The following is a 25,355-nucleotide window of genomic DNA, read 5'->3' on the forward strand; positions in this document are numbered from 1 at the left end:
CGTGTCCGACTCTGTGCGACCCCATAGACGGCAGCCCACCAGGCTCCGCCGTCCCTGGGATGCTCCAGGCAAGAATAATGGAGTGGATTGCCATTTCCTTCTCCAGTGCATGAAAGGGAAAAGTGAAAGTGAAGTCACTCAGTCGTGTCCGACTCTTAGCGACCCCATGGACTGTAGCCTACCAGGCTTCTCCGTCCATGGGATTTTCCAGGCAAGAGTACTGGAGTGGGGTGCCATTGCCTTCTCCCATAATGTATCTTACCTGTCTCTTATTATTGCTCTGTTGTTCTGTGGCTGGTATGTTTTTGAAATCAGCATTTATCATAGGCAGCTAATTATAAGAATGAATATTTTGCTGTGAAGATAATTTATAGTGCCTTCCTGGTTTCATAAAGTCAAATTTGGTTCTGTTTATCTGGAACCATTAAAACTTCATGTATTTCTATTTTCAACAAATATAATTATGTTTTATTGACTCTAAAAATTTTTTTCTTAACAGCTTGCTGTTTATATAATAATTATTACACTCCCCCCTACACATACACACACACAAAATCACATTTATGAGGGCAACTCTATAATAAAAGACCATATAGAGAAGCCAAACTCTACACGTAATGGGCCAAAATGTGGAAACTTGACAGAAATGCTAGTAGGTCAATAATTCAAAAACTTACATCACATTTTCATACATATGACTCAGTTATAGATTTTCCATGGAAAATGAACTGTGCAAATGAAATACCTTGCCACACCTTCTTTCTCACAATATATTCTTTATTGCCTATGAAGTCATTCTTCTGGCTAATGGTATCAGATGTAATGTGCAGTAACATGCTCCTAAGATTTACAATACAAATAGTCTTTGAAACTACTGTGTGGTTGATCTTATCCCTCATGTGACACAAAAGTTTATAAGTGGTTTTTGCACAGTTCATTTAGCTAGTATGAAGGGGAAAATTCTAATAGTCAAAGAACTATTCTTACCCATCTGTGTTCATTTCCTGCTTTATATATTTAACCTGTGGTATAAGCTCTTCAAACAATAAGTAAAGATCTGACTATGTGTAATTTTTCCAAATAATAAAATCTTAAATGTGATATTGATTTTATCAAACTAAATTCTTCTCAGTTTTCTCTGGTTTGTATCTCTTCACCGGCCCTCCCAATTCTAATATTTATTTGATCAAAAATCATGCAAATATCTAAGTATCTCTTTTTTCTAAAGAGGCTATAGTTCCTTGAAGTCAGAGACTATTTTTTTTTCATATTTGCCATCCTCTTTCCTAGTACAATGTCTGGCATATTTATCTATCTAGTGCATATTTGTTGAACAGCACTAACCAAAAGGTCATATACCCAATGGTGTAATCATTTAGCTGGTAATATTAACTGAAGTGAAACAACATTAAAACTAATCTTAATAAAGAATGCATTTAAGTCAAGATAAGTGTATCAATGGAGCTATGGCAACAACAGAGATAATATCAAATTATACAAAAAAAGATTTACTGTTGTAACTGTAAATGACTAAATGGCTAAAAAATCTTAAAAATTGACATTCAGGTCTCAGGGTTAGTGGCTCTGGTAAATAAAATATAAATCAATTTGTAATGAGTGTGATGGGCTTTGTTTCACATATTTGAGCTACCTAGTAAAATCTAAGGGAATGTATAACAAAATAAACCATCTTAATCTAGGGTTAGGGAAACTTCCAGAAGAGGAGAATTTGTGCTGTGAACTGAAGGATGAAGAGTGGGTTACTAAAGCAAATATAGGGAAAAGTCATTCCAGAGAGAAGTCATGACCTGGGAGAAAGCCTTATACATTAATCTGAAGATCTAAAAGAAGGCCAATGTGACTGTGACACAGGGAGTCGAGTGGGAAGTAAGTACCAGATGAGGATGGAAAGGGAGGCAGGGGACAAAACACATGCAACTCTATAAGCCCCATTCCCAAGGATATGTATTTTTAGCCTAAAAACAAAGGGATATCATTGAAGGGATAGGGCTAGTTTTATGATTTTCTTATTGTTTCATAAAGCTCACCCAAACCAAATAGGAATAGATCAAGAAGGTCTTTCTGTTACAACAGTCCAGATAAGATACAGTAGAACTTTTTTTTGATTAGCAGAGAAAAAAAGTAGGTGTAAAATATTCCAAATGAGATAAAATCAACAGGAGAAAGATGTAAAGTATGTGAAATATCTAAGTATGATTTCTAAGGTTGTGGCTTGAAGTATCAATAGGTTATCTCTCATTGAAACTGAAAAAAAAATCAGCAGCAATTTATGTTTGAGAATGGAAGATTAAATTTAACTATGTTGAATCTGAGGTGTCTTTGAGAAATGTGAAGATGGCAATTGATTGTGGCGCTCAAAACTAAAAGAAGTGAAAAGTGAAGTGTTAGTCGCTCAGTCGTGTCCGACTCTTTGTGAGTCCATGGACTGCAGCCTACCAGGCTCCTCTGTCCATGCGATTCTCCAGGCAAAACTACTGTTGTGGGTTGCCATTGCCTTCTGCAAGGGATCTTCCCAACCCTGGGAGTGAATCCGGGTCTCCTGCATTGCAGACAGACTCTTTATCATCTGAGCCACCAGAATAATATCCTGAAATTTAAAATATGGGGTTATCGGTCTAGGGAGAACATATAGGAAAGAGAAAAGGATATTAGGATGAACTTTGAAGAAATTCCACATATGATAAATGTTGATAGAAGGGAATGAAACTGCAGAAAAGATTGAAAGAGGCAAGAGGAAAATCATATATATAAGTTAGGAGTTCAGCACTAACCATAACCCACCTTAAAATCTTCATGACAATCTTAAATTCCTTTAGACGTATGTAAGCAAAAATAATGTATCTATATTAAAGTAGAAGTGAAATTTATGTGCCAAAATAAGAGAGAAAATGGAATCAAAAATCTTAATGTAAAAAGAGTGGGATAAAGAATGGAAGACTAAAAAAAGAAAGAACAAGAATAGCAAATAGAAAATGGTAATAAATATAGTAGGTATTACAGCTGTATCAGTAATCACTGAAATGTCAATATTCTAAGAAACAGAGAGAGTAGAAAGAAAAATGAGACCTAACTATATGTTGTCTTCAAGGAACCTACTTTAAGTATAAAGACACAGATATATTAAAAGTAAAGGGATGGACAAAATGGACTAAGATATGCTAACACTAACCAAAGGACAACTGAAGTAGTTATATTAATTTCAAACAAAATACACTTCAGATCAAGGATAATTATGAGGGATAAAGAAGGATATTATATAGTGATAAAGGTATCAATTCTCCAAGAAGATATAATTGTGCTTAACGCGTATGAATCTAACAGGAGACCATCAGATTACGTGAAGCAAAATCTGATAAAACTCCAAGGATAAATAGACAAATTTATTATTTCAGTTGGAGACTTTAGCACTCATCTATTTATCAGTTATGGAGAGATCCAGCAAGCAGATAATCAGTAAGATTATAGTTGAACTGAACATCACCATTAGAAAACTGAATTTAATTGACATTTATGAAAGTGAAAGTAAAAGTGAAGTGTCGTGTCTGACTCTGTGCAACCCCATGGACTATAGCCTACCAGGCCTCTTCGTCCATGGGATTTTCCAGGCAAGAGTACCAGAGTGGGTTGCCATTTACTTCTCCGGGACATCTTCCCAACCCAGGGATTGAACCCAGGTCTCCTGCATTGCAGGCAGACACTTTACCCTCTGAGCCACCAGGGAAGCCCATTTGTAAATGACTTAATCCAATAACAGCAGAATATACATTCTTTTTAAGCTAACATGGAATATTCACCAAGATAGACTGTGTTCTGGGTCATAAAACACCTTAAATTTCAAAGAGATGTCATACAAAATATGCTCTCTGTTCATAATGGAATTAAACTAGATGTCAGTAAGAGAAACATAACTGAAAAATATTTAGAGATTAAACTACACACTTCTAAATAATGCTGGTTCAAAGAAGAAGTCTCAAGAGAAAATTTAACAATATTTTCAACTAAATGAAAATAAAACTTATCAAACTTTGTAGAATGCAGTGAAAGCAGTGCTTAGAGGCAAATTTATAGTATTAAATGCATATATTAGAGAAGAAGAAAGATCTAAAATCAGTAATCCAAGCTTCCACTTTAGACAACTAGGAAAAGAATAGAAAATTAAATACAAAGTAAGCAGAAGAAAGTAAATGATAAAAAATCAGAGCAGATGGCCAGTGCAGTGGACATGGGTTTGATCCCTGGTCCAGGAAGATTCCACATGGCCTGGGGGCAGCTAAGCCCATGGGCCATACTCCTGAGCCCACATGCTGCAACTACTGAAGCCCATGCATGCTGGAGCTTGTGCCCTGCAACAAGAAAAGCCACCCTAAAGAGAAGCTTGTGCACCACAGCTAGAGAGTAGCATCTGCTTGCCACTTCTAGAGAAAGCCTGGACGCAGCGACAAAGACACCAAACAGCCAAAAAATAAATAGGTAAAAAAAAAAATCAGGGCAGAAATCAATTAAATTAAAAACAGGAAAATAGAGAAAATCAATGAAACAAAAAATATATTCCCTGAAAAGACCAATAAAACTGGTTAAAAAATCAATGAAACAAAAAATATATTCTTTGAAAAGACCAATAAAATTGGTGAAACCCTAGGCAGGATTATCAAGAAAAAAAAGAGAAGACTTTAATTTCTAATAGTAGAAATGAAAAAAGGACCTTCACTACAGATCCCAAAGTCATTAAAAAGACAATATAGGAACACTATGAATAAGTCTTTTCTCACAAATTTGATAACCTAGTTGTAATGGACAAATTCCTTGAGAGACATAATCTAACAAAACTTAGACAGGGAAACTCTGATAATCTGAATAGGCCTATTTTGATTAAGGAAACAATCAATATAACTGAATCAGTTTGCCATGTACCTGAAAGTAACACAACATAGTAAATCAATTATACTCCAATGTAAAATAAAAAAAAATTTAAACTTAATCAATAATTAGTAACCTTCTAAAACAGGAAGCACTGGGCTTGGATGGTCTTACTAGTGAATTCTTTCAGAGATTTAAGGTATCATAAAATGGCACCCATTTTCTACAACAATCTTGTTTTCAGATACAAGAATAGTCAGATCCATGAATGAAAATTTTGATAGGTTGGACTTCATTAAAATCTAAAAGCTTCTATTCTTGGACATGTTCAGAGAATGAAGACATGTCACATAGCAGGGAAAATATATTTGCAAGACAGATATCTGCTAAAGGATTTGTATCCAAAGATACAGAAAGAACTCTTAAAATTCAACAATAAGAAAACAAAAAGTTCAATTAAAAAATACAGAAAAGGTTTGAACAGACATGTAGATGGCAAGAAGCAAATTAAAATCTTCACAGCAGCGTATGTCATTAGAGAATTTCAAATTAAAACAGTGGCATGTCATTACACATCTGTAGGAATGGCTAAAATCCAAAACACTGACAATACCAAATGCCAAAAAAGATGTGGAACGAAAGGAATTCTCATTCATTGTTGGTGGAAAGCAACTTTGGAATATAATTTGGCAGTTTCCTACAAAGCTAAACATACTATTACCACATGATCCAACAATCATACTCCTTGGTGTTTACTAAAATAAGTATAAATCTATGTCTGCCAAAAATCTGCACATAAATGTTCATAGCAGCTTTATTCATAGTTGCTAAAAATTGGAAGCAACCAGTAATGTCCTTCAAAAGGTAAATGGTTAAAAAAATTATGGTACACCCATACAGTGGAATATTATTCAGCAATAAAGAGAAATAAGGTATTAGTCCACAGAAAGATATACAGTAACTTTTAAATACATCTGATGGATCATCGAAACAGCAAGAGAGTACCAGAAAAACATCTATTTCTGCTTTATTGACTATGCCAAAGCCTTTGACTGTGTGGATCACAAGAAACTGTGGAAAATCCTGAAAGAGATGGGAATACCAGACCACCTGACCTGCCTCTTGAGAAACGTGTGTGCAGGTCAGGAAGCAACAGTTAGAACTGGACATGGAACAACAGACTGGTTCCAAATAGGAAAAGGAGTATGACAAGGCTGTATATTGTCAACCTGCTTATTTAACTTATATGCAGAGTACATCATGAGAAATGCTGGGCTGGAAGAAGCACAAGCTGGAAGCAAGATTGCAAGGAAAAATATCAATAACCTCAGATATGCAGATGATACCACCCTTATGGCAGAAAGTAAAGAGGAACTAAAGAGCCTCTTGATGAAAGTGAAAGTGGAGAGTGAAAAAGTAGGCTTAAAGCTCAACATTCAGAAAACTAAAATCATAGCATCTGGTCCCATCACTTCATGGCAGATAGATGGGGAAACAGTGGAAACAGTGTCAGACTTTATTTTTCTGGGCTCCAAAATCACTGCAGATGGTACTTCAGCCAAGAAATGAACAGACACTTTCTCCTTGAAAAGAAAGTTATGACCAACTTAGATAGCATATTAAAAAGTAGAGACATTACTTTGCCAACAAAGGTCCATCTAGTCAAGGCTATGGTTTTTCCAGTGGTCATGTATGGATGTGAGTGTTGGACTATAAAGAAAGCTGATTGAAAGATGGTAACGATAACCCTATATGCGAGACAAAATAAGAGACACAGATGCATAGAACTGTCTTATGGACTCTGAGGGAGAAGGTGAGGGTGGGACGTTCTGGGACAATAGCATTGAAACATGTATATTATCATATGTGAAACAGAACACCATTCCATGTTCGATGCATGAGACAAATGCTCAGGGCTGGGGCAATGGGATGACCCAGAGGGATGGGATGGGGAGGGAGGTGGGAAGGGGGTTCAGGATGGGGAACACATGTAAACCCATGGCTGATTCATGTCAATATATGGCAAAAACTACTACAATATTGTAAAGTAATTAGCCCCCAACTAAAATAAATAAATTTATTAAAAAAAAAAAGAAAGAAAGAAATATGTCAAAATAAAAAAAAGAAAGAAAGAAAGAAAGCTGAACGCAGAAGAATTGATGCTTTTGAGCTGTGGTGTTGGAGAAGACTCTTGAGAGTCCCTTGGACTGCAAGGAGATCCAACCAGTCCATCCTAAAGGAGATCAGTCCTGGGTGTTCAGTGGAAGGACTGATGTTGAAGCTGAAACTCCAATACTTTGGCCACCTGATGCAAAGAGCTTACTCATTGGAAAAGACTCTGATGCTGGGAAGGATTGAGGGCAGGAGGAGAAGGGGATGACAGAAGATGAGATGGTTGGATGGCATCACTGACTCAATGGACATGAGTTTGAACAAGCTCCAGTAGTTGGTGATGGACAGGGAAGCCTGGTGTGCTGCAGTCCATGGGGTTGCAAAGAGTCGGACACAACTGAAGGACCAAACTGAGGATGTATAGCTATTTGGTTAAAAGTTTTGATTCTTACCCCATACTATATACATCAAAACAATGGTTTAAATAGATAAGTATTTTAAAACCATGATTAACAAAAGAGTAGATGAAATTTTTTAATGGAAATGTTTTAAACTTAAATATGATGGAAAAAATCATAAAACACTTAAATTTAAGTACATGAAAATTTTAAATTTATTCCAGCCTAATTTTTTTTTTTAAATGGTACAAGATTTAAGGAGAGGACTTCTCTGGTGGCACACTGGATAAGAGTTCACCAGCCAATGCAGGGAGCATGAATTCAATCCATGGTTTGGGAAGATTCCACATGCTGCAGAGCAAGTAAGCCCATGAACCACAACTACTGAAACTAGTGTGCCTAGAGCCTGTGCTCCGTAACAAGAGAAGTCACCACAATGAGAAGCCAACACACCGCGATAAAGAGTAGCCCTCACTTGCAGCAACTAGAGAAAGCCCACATGTAGCAGCAAAGGCCCAATGCAACCAAAAATAAATAAATACAATTCTAAAAAGACAGATTTTAGGAGATACACTAAATGTTAAAAGGGTTAAATGGTGGTTTGGGGTAATTTTTACTTTTATGTATTTTCAAGTGTTCTATAGTGAACATATTTAGGGGGGGAAGTTATCTTTAACATTATATTTTTAAAATAAAATGACAAGTCACAAACTGGGCAGATGTTAGCAGTAAAATAGGACAGGAAAGAGTTAATGTCCACAACATATAAAGAACTCTACAAAATTTTTTAAATGACTCCCAAAATAAATGGGCAAAGAGTATGATCAGGCAACATGTAGAACATTACAAATATCTGATAAACAAATGACAGAATATTCAACTACACTGGTAGTCAAACATATAAAATTTTAAGATACTAGGTGGGCCATCAAAATAATGAAGAACTTAAAAAATAACTTATTGATAAAATAATATTCTCTGCTGATATGAATTTAATGAAATAGATTCTAATTTGATACATTGTGGAACGTTAATTTTTGCAACCTTTCTGAAAGTTGACTTGACGTTATGAGCGAATAATGCTATCATGTTTCTCTCAGTGTGTTTCTACCAGGATAAAACAACATTCTGAGGAGAATCCATAAATTTTGAAATACTGTGCATAACATGTAATAAACCATAACTGAAAAATATTAGTGACTTCTTAAAACCTTTAATGGCTATGCTATTGAGTAAGAACATTTGTGATACCTACATACCAACCTTTTAATTCCAATTCAAATATTTATCTCAACTATTTGGCAATATTGTCTGATGTAACAGACTTAACATTCACTTACAGTCTAACTTGTATATAATAAAGCCTACAAAGCAAACTTTTATTATAAAGAAAAATTAAAAACAATATAACTGTCTAGCATTAAGAAAATTATTAAATCATAGTACTGTAGAATGTTAAATGAAATATAATATTATATAGCTATTGAACAATTTTGTTGTGAAATATTTATAATATGAGATATTTGCATTTATAATAGACTCTTAAACATTAAACATATATAGTTATTTTTAAATATGCTCCCACAAAAGAACTAGAAGGAAATATGCAAGTATATTTACAGTGTCATCTCTGTATGACAGAATTACAGATGATTTACTTAATCTGTTTTTTTGTAGTTTCCATACTTGTTGAATATTTTAAATGAACATTAATATAACAACTTAGAAAAACATTTTAAGATAACCAGCCATGTCACAACTTTTTCCCTATTAATATATTTTTTAAAAGGGAAGTGTGTACAAAATTATGATGGAATATAAGCTCATAGAATTTTGACTATCTTATAATTTTCTGAATCTAAAAAATCACCTTCTTTGTACTATCTTTCAGAAAGACCAAAAACTGCAAGCACCTTCTTTGGGTGGCTGGAAACACAGCATTAAATTGCAGTTGCTAAATAAGTGTTCTGGAGAAAGAAATTTCACCCCTCTCCTCTATTCTTCCCTGGGTAATCCCATGCATAGAGGAGCCTGGCGGGCTACAGTCCATGGAGTTGCAAAGAGTCAGACACGACTAAGCGACTAATACTTATTAAACAAGTGTTAATCTATCTAAAGTAATTTTAAATAGTTAAAAGGCTTCACACACTAATTATTTAGTGTTTATTTACTTATATTTAGACTATTAAGTATTACAGGGGAAAAGATCTCCATAAATGTCCCACATGCATTTTATTGCACCCTAGTGATTATCCCACATGATTGTTATACTCATTAAATAAGATAATTCTGAAAGTCCTACATACTATTTTAAATGTTTATTGAATGAATGAGTGATTTAGGGACTGAAAAAATGAAAGGCACCATCCTTTTTTCCTTTTCTTTTGAATCCAAACAAAGCTTAATATTATTAACAAAAAAAGATGAATCAACTAAAGATTTAATTTTGTTTATACAGAGTAAAGGAATACATTGATAAATATATTATGTGTTAAGTTACATATGATATAATTATATGCACACATTAATTGAAATATAGAGTGAGCTTTATTTCTCACATCTTAAATTTTGTTCTAAAATAGGGACCACGAGGACCGCAAGGTGATGCTGGACCTCCTGGAGAAATGGGTGCTGAGGTAATTTTTCCTGGGGTAGTTTCTTGTTGGTTCATCAGTACTCAGTATTTTTTGTAAGACTTTTCAAAGGTAAAGTTGCTATTTTAGATATATATTTTGAGGAATAATTTTATAGTATTGTATTTAATATTCAGAAAATAAAATCTAAAGTTCTATTAAAAGCAGGGATAACTGTTGTATGAGCCTAATTTTATACATGTAACTTTCTCTTAACAGTTCATTTAAATAACAGAACAAAAAGTAAATATAACTTTCTCTTTACTGAGTTAGAGTTAACGTTGATAGCCCTTCACTTCGTTATAGAAGAATATTGAAAAGTGACTCATTCAAGATATATTTTAGAATAATAAGCTCTCAGCTAGATAGCTCTAACTGAGGCCTCTCCCTTTGGCTTTAATTATTGATTTCCTGTTGTCTTCTATATATGCACCTAGATAGCCTACAAACTTCTCAAATTCAAAATATCTAAACCAAACCCATCACTTTGCACTGTTCTTCTTTTTATTCTCATCTCACTGAAAGATGCCCCTTATGTCCAGTAGCCTCAAACTGCGAGCTTTCCCAGACCCTCTTCCTCCTTCATCCTGTCCAATCTGCTGTGCTTTCCCTTTGATAAGCTCCCACCAGTGTCTCAACTCTCGCTTTCTTTGTGCTCCTATTGCCAATGCTCCTTATTCCCTGTCTCCTCCAGCTGCTATTATTCCTTAGCTATTTGTGGCCAGTGTATCTTTGTCATATCTTCCTTGTCCTTGAAATGTTTTTATCAGCTCTCAGTCTGTAATAAAATGCCAATTACTTAACATGAGAAACAGTGTTCTGCATTGTCTACCCTCTGCAGACCTGTTCAGCCACATTCCAATAAAACTTTTCTCCTCCTCTAATCCCACGATTATGCAATGCCTTTTTGCTATGCACTGTGTATTCACTGAGAATCCAAGTGTGGCTGAGATACGATCCCTGACTCCATCAGCAGTTTATAATCTATTCCAGAAGATAATCATGTAAAAGATGATTATACTTCAATCTGTTAGACCCAATGATGGAGACATTCACAGGACTTTATAAAAGTGCAGTAGTGGGTACATAGCCATAACTGGATAAGGGAAAAAAGACTTGTCTGTGTTGAGATAAGGGGAGGGTAATGAGTTTTAAGGAATGAGTATGAGTTTGTTGTTGTTTAGTTACTAAGTCATGTTTGACTCTTTTGCAACCCCATTGACAGTAGCCTGCCAGGCTCCTCTGTTCCTGAGAATTCCCAGGCAAGAATACTGAAGTGGGTTATCGTTTCCTTCTCCAGGGGATCTTCCCGACCAGGAATTGAACCCCCATCTCCTGTTTTGGCAGGCGGGTTCTTTACTACTGAGCCACCAGAGAAGCCCGAGTATGAGTTACCCATATGAAGAGAGAGAATAAGGGTACACAGCATAGTATGAGGAGGAACATGCAAACATGAGGCAGTAGAGATTCTCAAAGTCAAAATAAGAAGCAAAGATAGATGAAATTACAGAGAAATGATTGAATCAAATAAAAAAATCTTACATACCCTTGAAGAAGCTTGAACATTTTTTTTTTCCTAAATATTTATTTGGCTGTGCCAGATCTTCTTTGCAGCATGTGGGATCTTTAGTTCTGGCACGCAGGCTCTTAGTTGCAGCATAAGGCATCTAGTTTTCTGACCAGGGATTGAACCTAAGCACCCTGCATTGAGAGTGCAGAGTCCTAGCCACTGGACCACCAGGGAAGTCCCTAAACTTTTTTACCTTATGGGCTATAGTAAGTCACTGTGAGAGTGCTGGGCAGTGATAAAGTCTTGTGTATCTTCGGAAGATCATTTTAGCGACCTCAAGGAGGATGTATTTAAGAACTCAATAATGAAGACTTTTATACCTTCTAAAAGGCTGTTGCATTGAACTAGGTAAGAAATGATAGAAGTCTAAACTATGTGAGAAGGAGATGGATTTGAGATATGTTTGTTGTATAAGTTCTGAAAAAACTGCATATTTGTGGGATATGAAAAGCAAAGGGAAAAGAGAAGTCAAAAATTATTTCCAGATTTCTAGGTGCAACAGAATGGATGGCAATATCCATTCCTGAGACAAGTAAGAAGAATGTTCATCATAATCTGCTACTTTGCCCAAGGTAAATGGTTAACAAGTAGCAGACATTGGTTTTGAATCCAAACCTGATTCAAAAGCCAGTGCTGATAACCTATACTATGCTACATCTTCTAAACCTAAAGAAAGCAGAGAAAAGTCATAGCTCATAACTTGAAGTGTTGTTGTTTTTAACAGAGTAGGAGACGATTCTGTTGTGATACAAAGTAGAGGTTGAGTAGATCCATTGAGGAAAATATGCCAGAAGAGTGATTGAGGGAACTTGGCAGTCCAGTGGTTAAGACTTCATGCTTCCAATGCAGGGGGGATGGATTTGATCCCCGGTCAGAAACAAAGATCGCACATGCCATGGTGTGGCCAAAAAACAGAATAGTGGTTGAAGAAAATGGTTAAAGACATGTAAAAGCAAGTATACCTGACTAAAAGTCAAGCTGAAGTGGAAGACTTTGAATTTGCATTAGATTAATAATGATGTTGTTAATAATAGGTAGCAATTTCAGAGAAGTTTCTATTTGCCTAGCAGTATCTATGTACTTTATCATATTAATAAATTCTCACAATACTCACTGAGGTAATACGGTTATTCTCATTCTACAAATGGGAAATTGAGACATGAAATGGTTAAGCAACTTGTTCAAGAGCAATAACTAGTAGTAGTGGCAGAGCCCACATTCACATTTAGGGAACCCATTCTCTTAGTCACTATACTTCTCAATATGTAATGATGCCCCTTTGCACAGGAGTAAAATTTTTCCATTGATACTCAACTAGGAATGGAAATAGAGAAGACAATTCAAAGTGCTAATCCGAGATTGGCATAAGAAAGGAGGTACCACTGAGATCAGAAGATCAACCATTGGATTTAGCCTAAGAATAAAAAAACCAAGAGTCACTGGCAGATTGGGTGAAACTAGGGACTAGATGAGGTCTAGGAGATTAAGAGCAATTTTGATATGGAAGAAATCCGAAGAGAGTTGGAATTCTCTCTTGAGAGAGAATTTTAACCTTAGGATAGAATATTAAATCTTATAATTTCTGAAGCAGAGCAGAAGCTCAGGCAGTCTCACTTCATGGTCCTTCCTCTTAAGTTCTGTAATACACTGTCTCTTGTAACGGGAAAGTCACAAAGGTAACCAGTGGAAAATTTTAAATAATGTAATTATTCCAAAAATTGGTGAAATTACGGTAAAAGGGAGAGTTTTAAGGGAACTAAACTTTTAGCAAGGTAAATTCATCAAGAAGTAGAGGAATATTTCTTGATTATTAGGAAAACTAAAAGCAAAAATTGTTTTGTAAAGTAGTTGCCTCTGAGGAGTGGGTCTGGGGCTTTTCATTATAAGTTCATCTGTACTATTGTGCGCTACAGCTTTTATTTCCAAAAGAGCAAAGTGAATATGGATTGTGGAAGCTGAGTCAAGATAGAAAGCAACTTCTCATCTAAAATACTGTAACAGCATAAGAGACATTTTAATCTCTAATAATTATAAGGAAGTTTATCACCCATGGATCAGAACTATTGAGGGAATCCCTAGAAGACAAAAAGCACAGGAAACTTCTGATCAAACTGTATTAGTATCATAGGTTAATGCTTTAAACTACCCCGTACTCTGAAAATATGGGGATATAAAATGCATATGTAAGTGTTCGTAATTGTGTGTATAAGTACACATACATACACATAGACTGAGAGAAAAGAGAAGAAAAAGAGTGAGAAAGAAGAGAAAGCAGAGGCATGCATAATATGCTCAAAAACAAGATAAATATCTCCAAGAGACAAAAATACAACAGTGATTACAGGAGCACCATGCTTATAAATAGCCAGAGATTCCAAGTTATATGTTTTCAAGATAAAAGCTTCAATCGAAAGCTTCCCAATGGACCCACCTATGAAAGGAGAATGGGAAAACAATGCCATACATATGTATATATGTAATTCATATTTTCTTTGTGTGATATGTTTTATAAAACCAATAAAGAAAGTGGAATTTCTTTTCAGGAAGTATATTCCAAGAGGGATGAAAATAAATGGGGGGAAGAATACAAAGTGAAAAACATAGAGGCTAGTAAGGATATGAGGGTAGAAAATTAAAGAGGAAGTGGGAAGTAGTTTTTACTACCAAAGATTAAAGGGTGAGAGGAAGGATTAGAAGAAACTGGTCTAAGAAGTCCTGATTTCTGGTGATACTGTTTTAGCATTTGAACTCTTCAAAGTCCCAGAAATTATCTGGTCTTATGCCATGAAGTTTATAAAGGGACAACAAGAATCCTTTCCTGGATATAGATAGCCCATCCTTGGGCTGAAGATTACTACCATCTTCTTATGAGGTTTTTATTGACTTTATATTGGTGAAGGAATGTGTGCAAACAATGTGCCAAATCATTCTCTTCTAGGGACCTCCAGGTACTGAAGGGGAATCTGGTCTGCAAGGCGAGCCAGGCACAAAGGTAACATCCCTTAATAGTCAAGGAGAGGGTCTCAAACCTTTCACCACTGACCACTATGTTTGCCATGTTTTGGTGAACACCCACCATCTTGGAAGCAGGTAAAGAATAGTAGATAAAAATAGAAAGTGTTCTCAAATGAGTCAAAAATATTATTTACTTATCTCTATTTATGCATATATATGTATATATACAGATATATACATGTATATATGGGAAGGAATACAAATGAAAAAGCAAAATATTGTAAATAATCTGAAGGAAAGGAACAAACATTGTTTTGGAACCCCTATCTTCATAATATGCCTTCCATAATTATTAGACATGCAGTTTTAGTAGAAAGGAGTTTAATCTTCCCCTTTGTTTCTTCAGGGAGATGTTGGACCTGTGGGCAGTGTTGGAGCTGCTGGGGAGCCAGGGTTACGGGTAAGTGCCTACTAGAAACCGTTTGGATGCACTGGCCCACCTATCTTAGAGATTGAAAACTCGGTGTAAAGACTTAAACAATTGTATAGGAAACTTCTCTTGTATTATAGAAAATGTTTGTCTTTATTTCACAGTTTGAAAAGCTGCATGCTAAAGTCTTCACATTATTACTTGATAGCATTGAGAGCCCTAACCTCACACATTGTTTTCTCAGAATCAGGTATGCTAAGCAGAGTTCTTGACAAATGTATGGGATCACTGTGCACGTCACTAATGTTAGCATGAAGAAGAAATTCACAAATACTAATGATCAGCTGTCATGCTATTTCCTGACCTAACAAGACAGATAAGGCATTGAAACATAATTTGTGTTTAGGAAAACAAAAAACTAAAGGCATGCTAAGTTAATAAGTTTCAAAGAAATAACTGTAGATAATTATAATGAGATAACTTACATTCTAATATAGACAGTGGTTCATTTAAACTGTGGTAAGGTTTTTCCCAAGATAACAGGGGACAAGATAATTTTAAGAGACTTTTTTTTTTTTTTTTTTTTTTTACTAAGAGGTAAAGTTGGGGGATGTTTTTTGCATCCAATTCCTTTCTTGTTCATGTTTCCTCTTTTTTCAGGGGCACAGACAGTATGAGGTCAGGGTAACGGAAGTATCAGCAGTGGGAGCAACGGGCAGCTGTGAAGACACTGATTAATTTATTTTTAAATGGTTCAGGTGGCAGGAGAACTAGTACTTCTTTAATCACTTCATAAAGTGTAGCTCTACGTTTACTTCTGCAAGTTCTAAGCCTGGAAGACAGCTTCCAAATATACCAGGGCTTGCTCTGAATGTTGCTTCTCCTATGTAAGAGAGAAAACACAGATCTGAAAATCTGGTACACTGATTTTAACTGAATTAAGTTGTATTAATCCATGTAAATTCAGAAAAGCAGGCTACTACAATTTTATGAGATTCAGTATTTACAGTGTTTAAGAAATGTAGATGTAGGTGTCTGTTTCCAAAGCTAACAAATGAATATATATTACCCTTAATTATCTTAAAGTTATTAATATTCCAAGACCCTCTTATTTGAATTTACAGTGCTATAACTCTTTACATCATCTTCAGAGTTATTCCAGGCAAATTAAATCATGTTTATTATATTGTCAGGTACTCCTTATAAATAAAGTAAAAGTGGGAATAAATGTACATAAAACTGCTACTTCTATGGATACGAGGAGCAAAAAATAAAAATTAGGATAAATGGTTTAACAACATAATAGATATTATTTTCTGCTGCCAAATAGGGTGAACCAGGAGCTCCTGGAGAAGAAGGTCTCCAGGGTAAAGATGGGCTGAAGGTAAATTATGCTTTTAACATTATAATTAAGATAGATGTTTTTGAGAAATCTTTAAAATATTATATTACACTTAATTTTCTATGTGCCAGCAAAAATCTCCTTATTGCATGGTATAATTATGTCACTACTTTCTTTTTCTTAAAATTTTGTTCCTGGGTTATAGGGGAACCCAGGAGGAAGGGGACTTCCTGGAGAGGATGGAGAAAAAGGAGAGACAGGCTTACTAGGGACCACAGGGCCTTTGGGTGGACCAGGTCTGATGGGCCCTCCGGTGAGTACCTCTGGGTTCAATACTCAGTGAACTCAGCCCTCTACACACACACACACACACACACACACACACACACACACACACACACACACACACACACACACACACACACACACACACACACACACACACACACACACACACACACACACACACACACACACACACACACACACACACACACACACACACACACACACACGTGTGAATCATACACACACATTCTTGACCCCTTTATATGTCCATTTAGTGTTTGAAGGTGTAGAATTATGGCTTGAGTGAGGGACAAACCAAGGACTGATTATCAGCCTTCCTAACATCCAAGGAAAAAGCTACTTTTCCCATATGTCACACAGGCTATTGAACTTCTTAATTTTTTCTCTCACTTTGAGATATAATTGACATATATAAGTTTACATGTTGATTTGATATACATAAATGTGGCTAAATGATTACAATGGTACATTGTTTTATTTCAGCTTCAGAAATTCCCTTTAGCATTTTTTTGTAAGGCAGGTTTAGCGGTGATGAACTCTTCAGCTTTGGGTTGTTTGGGCAACTCTTTATCACTCCTTTATTCCTGAAGGACAGTTCTGGGTATAGTGTTCTTGATTAAGAGGATTTTGTTTTTCTTACCATATTTTAAAGATGTTATCTCATTCTCTCCCAGTCTGTAAAATATATACCGAGAAACCTACTTATAGTATTATTTGGATTGTTATATGTGATGAGTCACATTTCTCTTGCTACTTTTAAAATTCTCTCTTTGCTTTGACGGTATAATTACAGTCATCCCTCAGTTTCCATGGGAGATTGGTTCCAGGACCACCACAGATACCAAACTCTGCAGATGCTTGAGTCGTTTACATAAAATGGCATAGTATTTGCATATAACCTACCTATATTCTCCTGTATACTTTAAATCACCTCTAGATTACTTATATACCTAGTAGAATAAATACTCTGCAAATATGTTGTAAATATAGTGTAGATGTTATGTAAACCATTGTCATTGCATGGCAAATTCAAGTTTTGCAACTTTCTGGAATTTTTTAAAAATAGTTTTATTTAATATTTTGATAATATTAATAAAAACATTAATATTATTAATATTTTGGTTGTTTGAATCTGCAGTTGTGAAACCTGCAGATACTGAATGTTGACTCTAATGTGTCTCAAAGTAGCCCTTTTTGGAGTCAACCTATTTGGGGTCCTTTGAGCCTCAAAAATCTGGACAACTATTTCTCTCCCCGAGTTTGGGATGTTGTCAGCCATTATATCTTTAAATATTCTTTCTGCTCTTTTCTTTTTATTCTCCTGGTATTTGCACAATATTGTCCTACTTGATGCTTTCCCATAAGTATCCTAGTCTTTTCTTTATTCCCTTTTCTTTTTGCTCTTTGGGATAATTTAAAATCACTTATCTTTGAGTTCATTGATTCTTCTGCTTGGTCAGGTCTGCTGTGTAAACTGTTGAATTCTTCAATTCAATCATTGTATTTATCTCTAGGATTTTTGTTCTGTTTATTCTCATGATTTCTATTTCTTTGTTGAACTTCTCATGCATTGTTTTCCTAATTTCATTTAGTTATCTGTCTATGTATTCTTGAAGTTCACTGCACTTTTCTAAGAGGAATATTCCTGCCTGGTGTGTTGCAGTCCACGGTGTTGCAAAGAGTTGAATACAACTTAGCAGCTGAACAATAACAATTCTTTCCTGGAGAATTCCATGGACAGAGGAGCCTGGAGGGCTACAGTCCATGGGGTCACAAAGAGTTGGGCACAACTAACACACTATTCTTAATTCTTTGTTAGACAGTTCACAGACTTCCATTTCAATTATTGAAGTATTTTACGTTTCTTTTGGTTTTGTTATGTTTACCTGGTTTTTTATGATCATAATATCCTTGCATTGATGTTTGCACATTTGAGTAAGTGATCTCCTCTTCCAGATTTTATAGGTTTGTTTTGGCAGAGAGAAAGACCTTCACCATTCTCTTTGCTTGAGGGAACTGGATGGGTCTGCTTATAGTGTTTGTGGGCAGTTACAGCTTGCTACTGAGATCTCCAGGTTGGTGAGGTCCCTACCCATATTGTGAGGCAAGAGGAGAGTTGCCACTGGCTGGTCTCTGCAGTTGGGTTGGCCACCTGGCTAGTCTCCACATAGTAGTGGGGCCACTAAATAGGCACCCTGGCTGGGTAGGTATGCTGGCTGGGTTCCATAGTCAGATGGGGCCATTACCTGGCTTCTGAAGTTACCTCTGGTAGGATATGATCTCAGGCTATGTTCACTGGAAAGACAGTAGCACTTGTTGGATTCTGCAATTAGGCAAGGCCTCATGTTATACTCTCTAACCGGATGTGGCCCTGGTAGGACCCCATATTCAGGCAGGGCTGCAAACATGGCTTCACAGTTGAATGGAGCTACAGGCTGTGCCCCAGGTTTGAACAGAGTTGCTTTGTGATCAGTTAGGGCACTGACTATGCTTCTCTGTTGGATGAGGTCACTTGCCAGGCTCTCTGATTAACTGGGGCCTCCAGCTGCATCTCACAGATAATACTCCATGGTTGGATGGAGTTACATTGCCTGGGTGAGGTTACAGGCTGTTTTTACAATTGGACAGGCTGTAGGTGAAACTGCTGCTGAATAGGGCTGTTAGCTGGACCCCACAGCTGGGAAGTATTTAACTTAGACTGGACTCCAAGCCTGCCCCGGGTCACTGCTCAGGCTCCCTGGTCTGCTGGCTTGGCTCCCTGCCTGAGCAAGGCTGTAGTATGGACTCTATAGCTGCCTAAGTTCTCAGACAAGGCTTTCTGGTCGAGCAGGATGGGAGCCCATGCTTAGCTGTTGAGCAATGTTGTAGAATTACTCACCTGCCCAGGCAGGGCCATATAACAGGCTCAAGAGCAGGTATGAACATTTGGCTGGGGACCCACACCATTCCATTATTCTGGCCTGGAGAATTCCATGGACTATACAGTACATTACTTTGCCAACAAAGGTCCGTCTAGTCAAGGCTATGGTTTTTCCAGTAGTCATGTATGGATGTGAGAGTTGGACTGTAAAGAAAGCGGAGCACAGAATTGATGCTTTTGAATTGTGGTGTTGGAGAAGACTCTTGAGAGCCCCTTGGACTGCAAGGAGATCCAACCAATCCATCATAAAGGAAATCAGTCCTGGGTGTTCATTGGAAGGACTGATGCTGACGCTGAAACTCCAATACTTTGGCCACCTGATGCGAAGAGCTGACTCATTTGAAAAGACCCTGATGCTAGGAAAGATTGAGGGCAAGAAGAGAAGGGGATGACAGAGGATGAGATGGTTGGATGGCATCACCGACTCAATGGACACAAGTTTGGGTAAACTCCAGAAGTTGGTGACGGACAGGGAGGCCTGGCATGCTGCAGTCCATGGGGTCACAAAGAGTCAGACATGACTGAACGATTTTCACTATCACCTTCCAAATCAGGCAGAACTGCAGCCAAGCTCCCTGATCAGACAATGCCACCAGCTAAGTTCTGCAGATAGGTACACCACTGGCTGGGTTCTCTGTTCAGGGGCTGCTACAAGCAGAGATGAAGTCCATTAATACTTTAGTGCTGGTTACTGTAAGTCTTGCCCCTTTGCCCACCTCTTATCTTTTCCCCAGTTGTCAGGCCCTCAAGTTCCCCACATGATCCTCACGCAGACCTGACTGGGCAACTCTGGAAACATCTTGCAACAGTAGATGGGCTGAAGATCCACTTTGGGTTCTCTTTTTCCCCACAGGAGAAGCTATAGATCAAATGGGTTCACTCGGCAATGCTATGTTGGCCCGGGGAAAAGACAGTGCAACCCAAATGAAACCTTTCCTCCAGCTTCTAATGTGGTTATTCTGTCTCTGTGATTCAAGAACCTGCTTCAGCTTCACCCCCAGGTTCCAAGCCACACTTCTTGAGACTTGGGTTTCTAGGATTCTTGATAGTTTTAATTTTTTTAGAGGATTCATCAGGACTGGACCCACAGAGAAGCCAAATAACAAGTACTGAGTAAGTGTGGTTATCTTCCTGAGACGTTTTCTCAAATTTGTTTTTATATAAGAAAGTCATTAATAATTATTAATATTTTAGCATAGATTTTTTTTTTCAAACAACTGGCCTAGTTCCCTAAGAAAATATTAAAGTTATTTGGAGTGGTGGTGGGGAGGGCGGCGGGACATAGAACTAACAAAAAGAAAGGTCTAATCATGCCACAGGACAACACAGCCAGGAATCCCAGAGGGATGATGCAGCATGACAAATGGTGATGGGCAGAGCAGAGATGAAAAAGGGGCTCAAAACAAGACATGGAAAAACGATAAACACAGACTTCATCTGCTTCATAACTTTTCCCAGGAATAGTCCTGCCTTGTACACATGTTTGGTGCCTTTTTTAGTAACAACACATGTGCATTTCTTTTTTATTCTTTTTGTTGTTCTTCTTGGAATTTTAAATGCCTTTTAGCTCATAAGCTCAATAAAAATACCATGGAATATTTTTTCAAAAGAATTTTATGATCCAAGGAGCTATTGCTTAATCAGGCAGCCTGATGTTCGATTTATTTTTGCACTTCAAAATAATTCTTCCTTAGGCAATGTCACAAAGATGCTACCTTAAAAATTCTTTTAAAAAATAGAGTGAAAAATTAATTTTTTTTCAAGTAAAGAGATGTTCTTTTTACTTTCTAAAAGATTGGAAAATGATATCTGGATAGAAAAATAAGGCAAGGGAAGCATCAGTAACAAATTCCCAAATCCAAGATGTAAACTCTTTGAACAAAGGAAAACATTTTGTATTTCATGCTTGAAATCTGCATTAAAACAGACAATTCAGTTGTCTAAATGCATAACTCTGCCCACACCAGTGTTCTTGCCTGGAGAATCCCAGGGACAGCGGAGCCTGACGGGCTGCCATTTATGGGGTCACACAGAGTCGGGCACAACTGAAGCAACTTAGTAGCAGCAGCAGCAGCAGCATGAGAAAAAGAGCTTGAAAGCGTCTGTGAAGAAACATCTGCCTGACTTATGGTCCATCATTCATTTCTTAAAAAGTGTATTGCCCTGGTATTTGAGATCTAAACAAATGTGAAGCTATGTACTCCGAAGCTGAGTAGATATAAATGAAATTGTCTTGTTTTATTCCTTTACAAGAAAACTTGATTGGATTTATTGAAGTTTAATTTTCCCATCTGAACAGGGTGGGATGATACTAGGTAGAAGTGAATATCTTAAGAGAATCTGAAGTTAAATAATGCACACTTTTCGAAGAAGCTTTTTCAGTAGAGTCTTATAAGTGAAGTCAAAAAAATGAGAGGAATAGTTAGAAATATTTAGTTAGAAATAGTTAGGAAAGAATGAGGTATACATGACTCTTGTTTCTAAGACAATTTCCTTGGAAACCCTGAAAAGTAATCACTTTGGAAATTTGAAGTCAGTGGCATTAAGTAGTAAAGGGTTATCTAAATCCTTATCTTCTGAACGATTCGTATAACTCTGGTTTTAGACTTGCGTGTTCTGAACTGTTGTAAAGCAACACACAATAGAGGGAACCATGCACTGTCTATTCTGCAAGAATTGTTCAAACCCCTAGTCTACTACTAAAGTGCTGTACATTGTTGGGGGAGTCATTCTTTGGTTTCTCAGTTTACACATTACACTTAATAAAGGGGTTGGAGCTCTGCAGAACCCCTATGATGATTGTGTCAAGGAGGATGCTGAACTGGAAGGACTTTGTTTATTCTTCATCTGCTTGAATCAGAGAAGATTCTTCCATGTCTGGTTAACATATTAGCTTCTATATAGGCTTTTTTTGAGAAGAAAAGGTTACATAGCCTTAAAAAAAAATTAGCTTGGATGTTTCTAAATTTTTGTTAGCTTTACAAACTGTGACTCTGTAAAAGTTTTCTAAATTTTTAGAAATTAAAATTTTTTTTTAATTTTCTGAATTTTTATATAGTTTCTAAATTTTTGTTAGCTTTACAAACTGGGACTCTCTAAAATTTTTCCATTCACTAGTTCAGTGAAGTTTATGAGTTCCTTGGATGAGCCTAGAACTCTGCTAAGCTTTGGGAATACCAAGGGGAACAAGATGAGAAAGATTCCTGATCTCAGATTTGACAGTATCATGGAGAAGACTGAGTAGGCAAGATCACTGCAGGTGGTGATTAATGTAGTGATAAAGATAAACAATGATGATAAAGGACAACTAGTTAAAGGCAGGGGAAAGCCAACTAGTTAAGAGAAGAGAAGCTATTTACACTAAGACAGTGAGGAAAGGCTTCTCTAGATTGGGGAGGATTGAGCTGAGACCTGGAGAGTGAAGAGGAGCCAGTGAATGAAAGAACTTTGGGAGACCCTTCAAGGTAGGTCAAATAGCAATGGAATAGCAAAGACCAAGATGGGGAGGTAAGAATGATCTAGGTATTTTTGGAAAACTAAAAGGAGTTTGTTACAGCAGAGTGAATAGTGAAAAGTTGTTTGAGATGAGCTTGAGGAAATAGGTAGGTAGCAAATCATGAAGGACCTTTTAAACCATAGTAAAAAACTGGGGCTTATTTAAAGTATAGTAAGAAGCCACTGAAAGGTTTCAAGCAGAAGAAAAATATAGTCTCTAATGGGAGCATTCTCTGTAACTTCCAAACTTTGTTTAACAATGTCTAGTGTTATTGGTTATCTCAAGGGATAAATTAATTTCCAGAGAAAGAAATAAACAAGATAAATTTGAATTACAAAAGCATGTGATGTACTGAGAAAATTTAATGAGGGAAAGAATGGTCTTCAACAAATGTTGCTAAAACTACTGGATACCCACACACTAAAGAATTAATTTGGATCTTTCCTTATGCTACACACAAAATTAACTCATTCTGGATCACAGATCTAAATTTAACAGCTAAAACTGTAAATGTCTGGGAGGACAACATAGACGGAAATCTTCTTGACCTTGGGTTATGCGAAGCCTTCTTAGATAATACCAAAATTACAACTAACAAAAGAAAAACAGATAAATTGGACTGCATTAAAGTGAAAAGTTTTAGAACTTCAAAGAACACCATCAAGAAAGTGAAAAGACACCATAGGATGGGATAAAATATTTGCAAATTGTATGAGATAAGAGACTACTATCTAAAAATATATGAAGAACTCTTCATAATAATAAAAAGATAATTCAATTGAAAAGTGAAAAGTCTTTAAACAGATATTTCTCCAAAGAAGATATATATAGTTGGCAAATAAGCACATGAAAGATACTCAACATCATTAACTATCAGGAAAATGCAAATAAAGCCACAATGAGATACCACTTCACATCCACTAGAGAAAAAAAACAAAACAAAACAGAAAATAATAAGTGTTGTTGAGAATGTAAAGAAATTGGAACTCTTATACATCATTGGTTGGATGTAAAATGGTGCAGCTACTTTGTAAACCAATTTGGCAGTTTCTCAAAATGTTAAAAACAGAGTTACCATATGACCCATCAGTTCTTGTCATATACCCAAAAGAATTGAAAACAGGATTCAAACAAATTTTTACATGAATGCTCATAGCAGCATTATTTATGATAGTCAAAAAGTAGAAATAACATAAAATGGTCATCAATTAATAAATGTTTCTTAGTTAATGTAGTATGTTCATACAATGGAATATTATTTGGCAATAAAAAATATACTGATCCATGCAAAAAAAAAATATTGATTCATGCTACAACCTTGATGAACTTTGAAAACATTATGCCTAGCAGTCAGTCATAAGAGACCACATAATACAGGAAATATCCCAAATAGGCAAATCTCTAGAGACAGCGAATTAGGGTTGCCTAAGACTGGGGCTTGGGAGGAAACTGAAAGTGACTGCCAGTAGGTACAGGGTTCTTTATAGGGTGATGGAAATTGATTATAAAATTATGGTGATGGTTGCACCACACTATAAAAACCATTGAATCCTACACTTCAAATCAGGCATCCCCATGCCCCAGGCTGTGAACCCATACTGGTCCAGGACCTGTTAGGAACCAGGCCACATAGCAGGTGAGCAAGCAGAGCTTCATCTATATTTACAACCACTCTCATTACCATGTGAGTTCCGCCTCCTGTCAGATCAGAGACGACATAATAAATGTAATGCACTTGAATCATCCTGTAACTATACTTATCTCCCCCATCCATGGAAAAATTGTCCTCCATGAAACTGGTCCCTGGTGCCAGAATGACTGGGGGTCACTCCTTTAAATAGATTCATAATATGGTATGAGAATTATATCTCAAAAAACATTGTTTTTAAAAATAGATGTGATGTGTTATTTCTGAGACTACAGCTACTCTCACAAAGTTAAATCAGTAGGGAATCCCAGATCCATCCTCTGTGGTATAAGTAGGCTGAACATCAAGGCAACTATTCTCTGTCAACATGACATTTGTTTAAAAGCATTCTTATTTGTGTAATCATTGAAGAAGTCTATTAAAACATGCACATTGAGAAATGATTGCCTTTTTCTACTCTGCCCTGCAAGTCTCTAAATACACAAATAAGTTGCAGTGGGTCATATAAACTTTTAAAAGCCAACGTTTTGGAGAAAATTATCACTGATGAATTTCAGGACAAACACTAAAATAAACCAGCCTAATATCAGTGGAAGTTTACCACCGCCACTCCCCAAAAAGAAAAACAAACTATCTTTAAATAGAAAAAAAGTGAATGAAAGAA

The 25,355-nt window shown here is 36.5% G+C and overlaps 1 protein-coding gene across 1 annotated transcript in view; it reads left to right on the forward strand.

Annotated features, from left to right (window-relative positions):
• The window catches only part of COL24A1 (collagen type XXIV alpha 1 chain), a 441,974-nt gene that overhangs the window by 324,984 nt on the left and 91,635 nt on the right, over positions 1-25,355 (forward strand). The window contains exons 38-42 of the mRNA XM_081490017.1: positions 9,971-10,024; positions 14,530-14,583; positions 14,953-15,006; positions 16,307-16,360; positions 16,524-16,631. Coding sequence (XP_081346143.1) covers positions 9,971-10,024; positions 14,530-14,583; positions 14,953-15,006; positions 16,307-16,360; positions 16,524-16,631 — 324 coding nt within the window. The remainder of the gene's footprint in view (positions 1-9,970; positions 10,025-14,529; positions 14,584-14,952; positions 15,007-16,306; positions 16,361-16,523; positions 16,632-25,355) is intronic.

Source organism: Giraffa tippelskirchi, chromosome 5 (genome assembly GCF_054371585.1).
Source record: "Giraffa tippelskirchi isolate mGirTip1 chromosome 5, T2T-mGirTip1v1.2.pri, whole genome shotgun sequence".
In the NCBI taxonomy this organism is placed as follows: domain Eukaryota; kingdom Metazoa; phylum Chordata; class Mammalia; order Artiodactyla; family Giraffidae; genus Giraffa; species Giraffa tippelskirchi.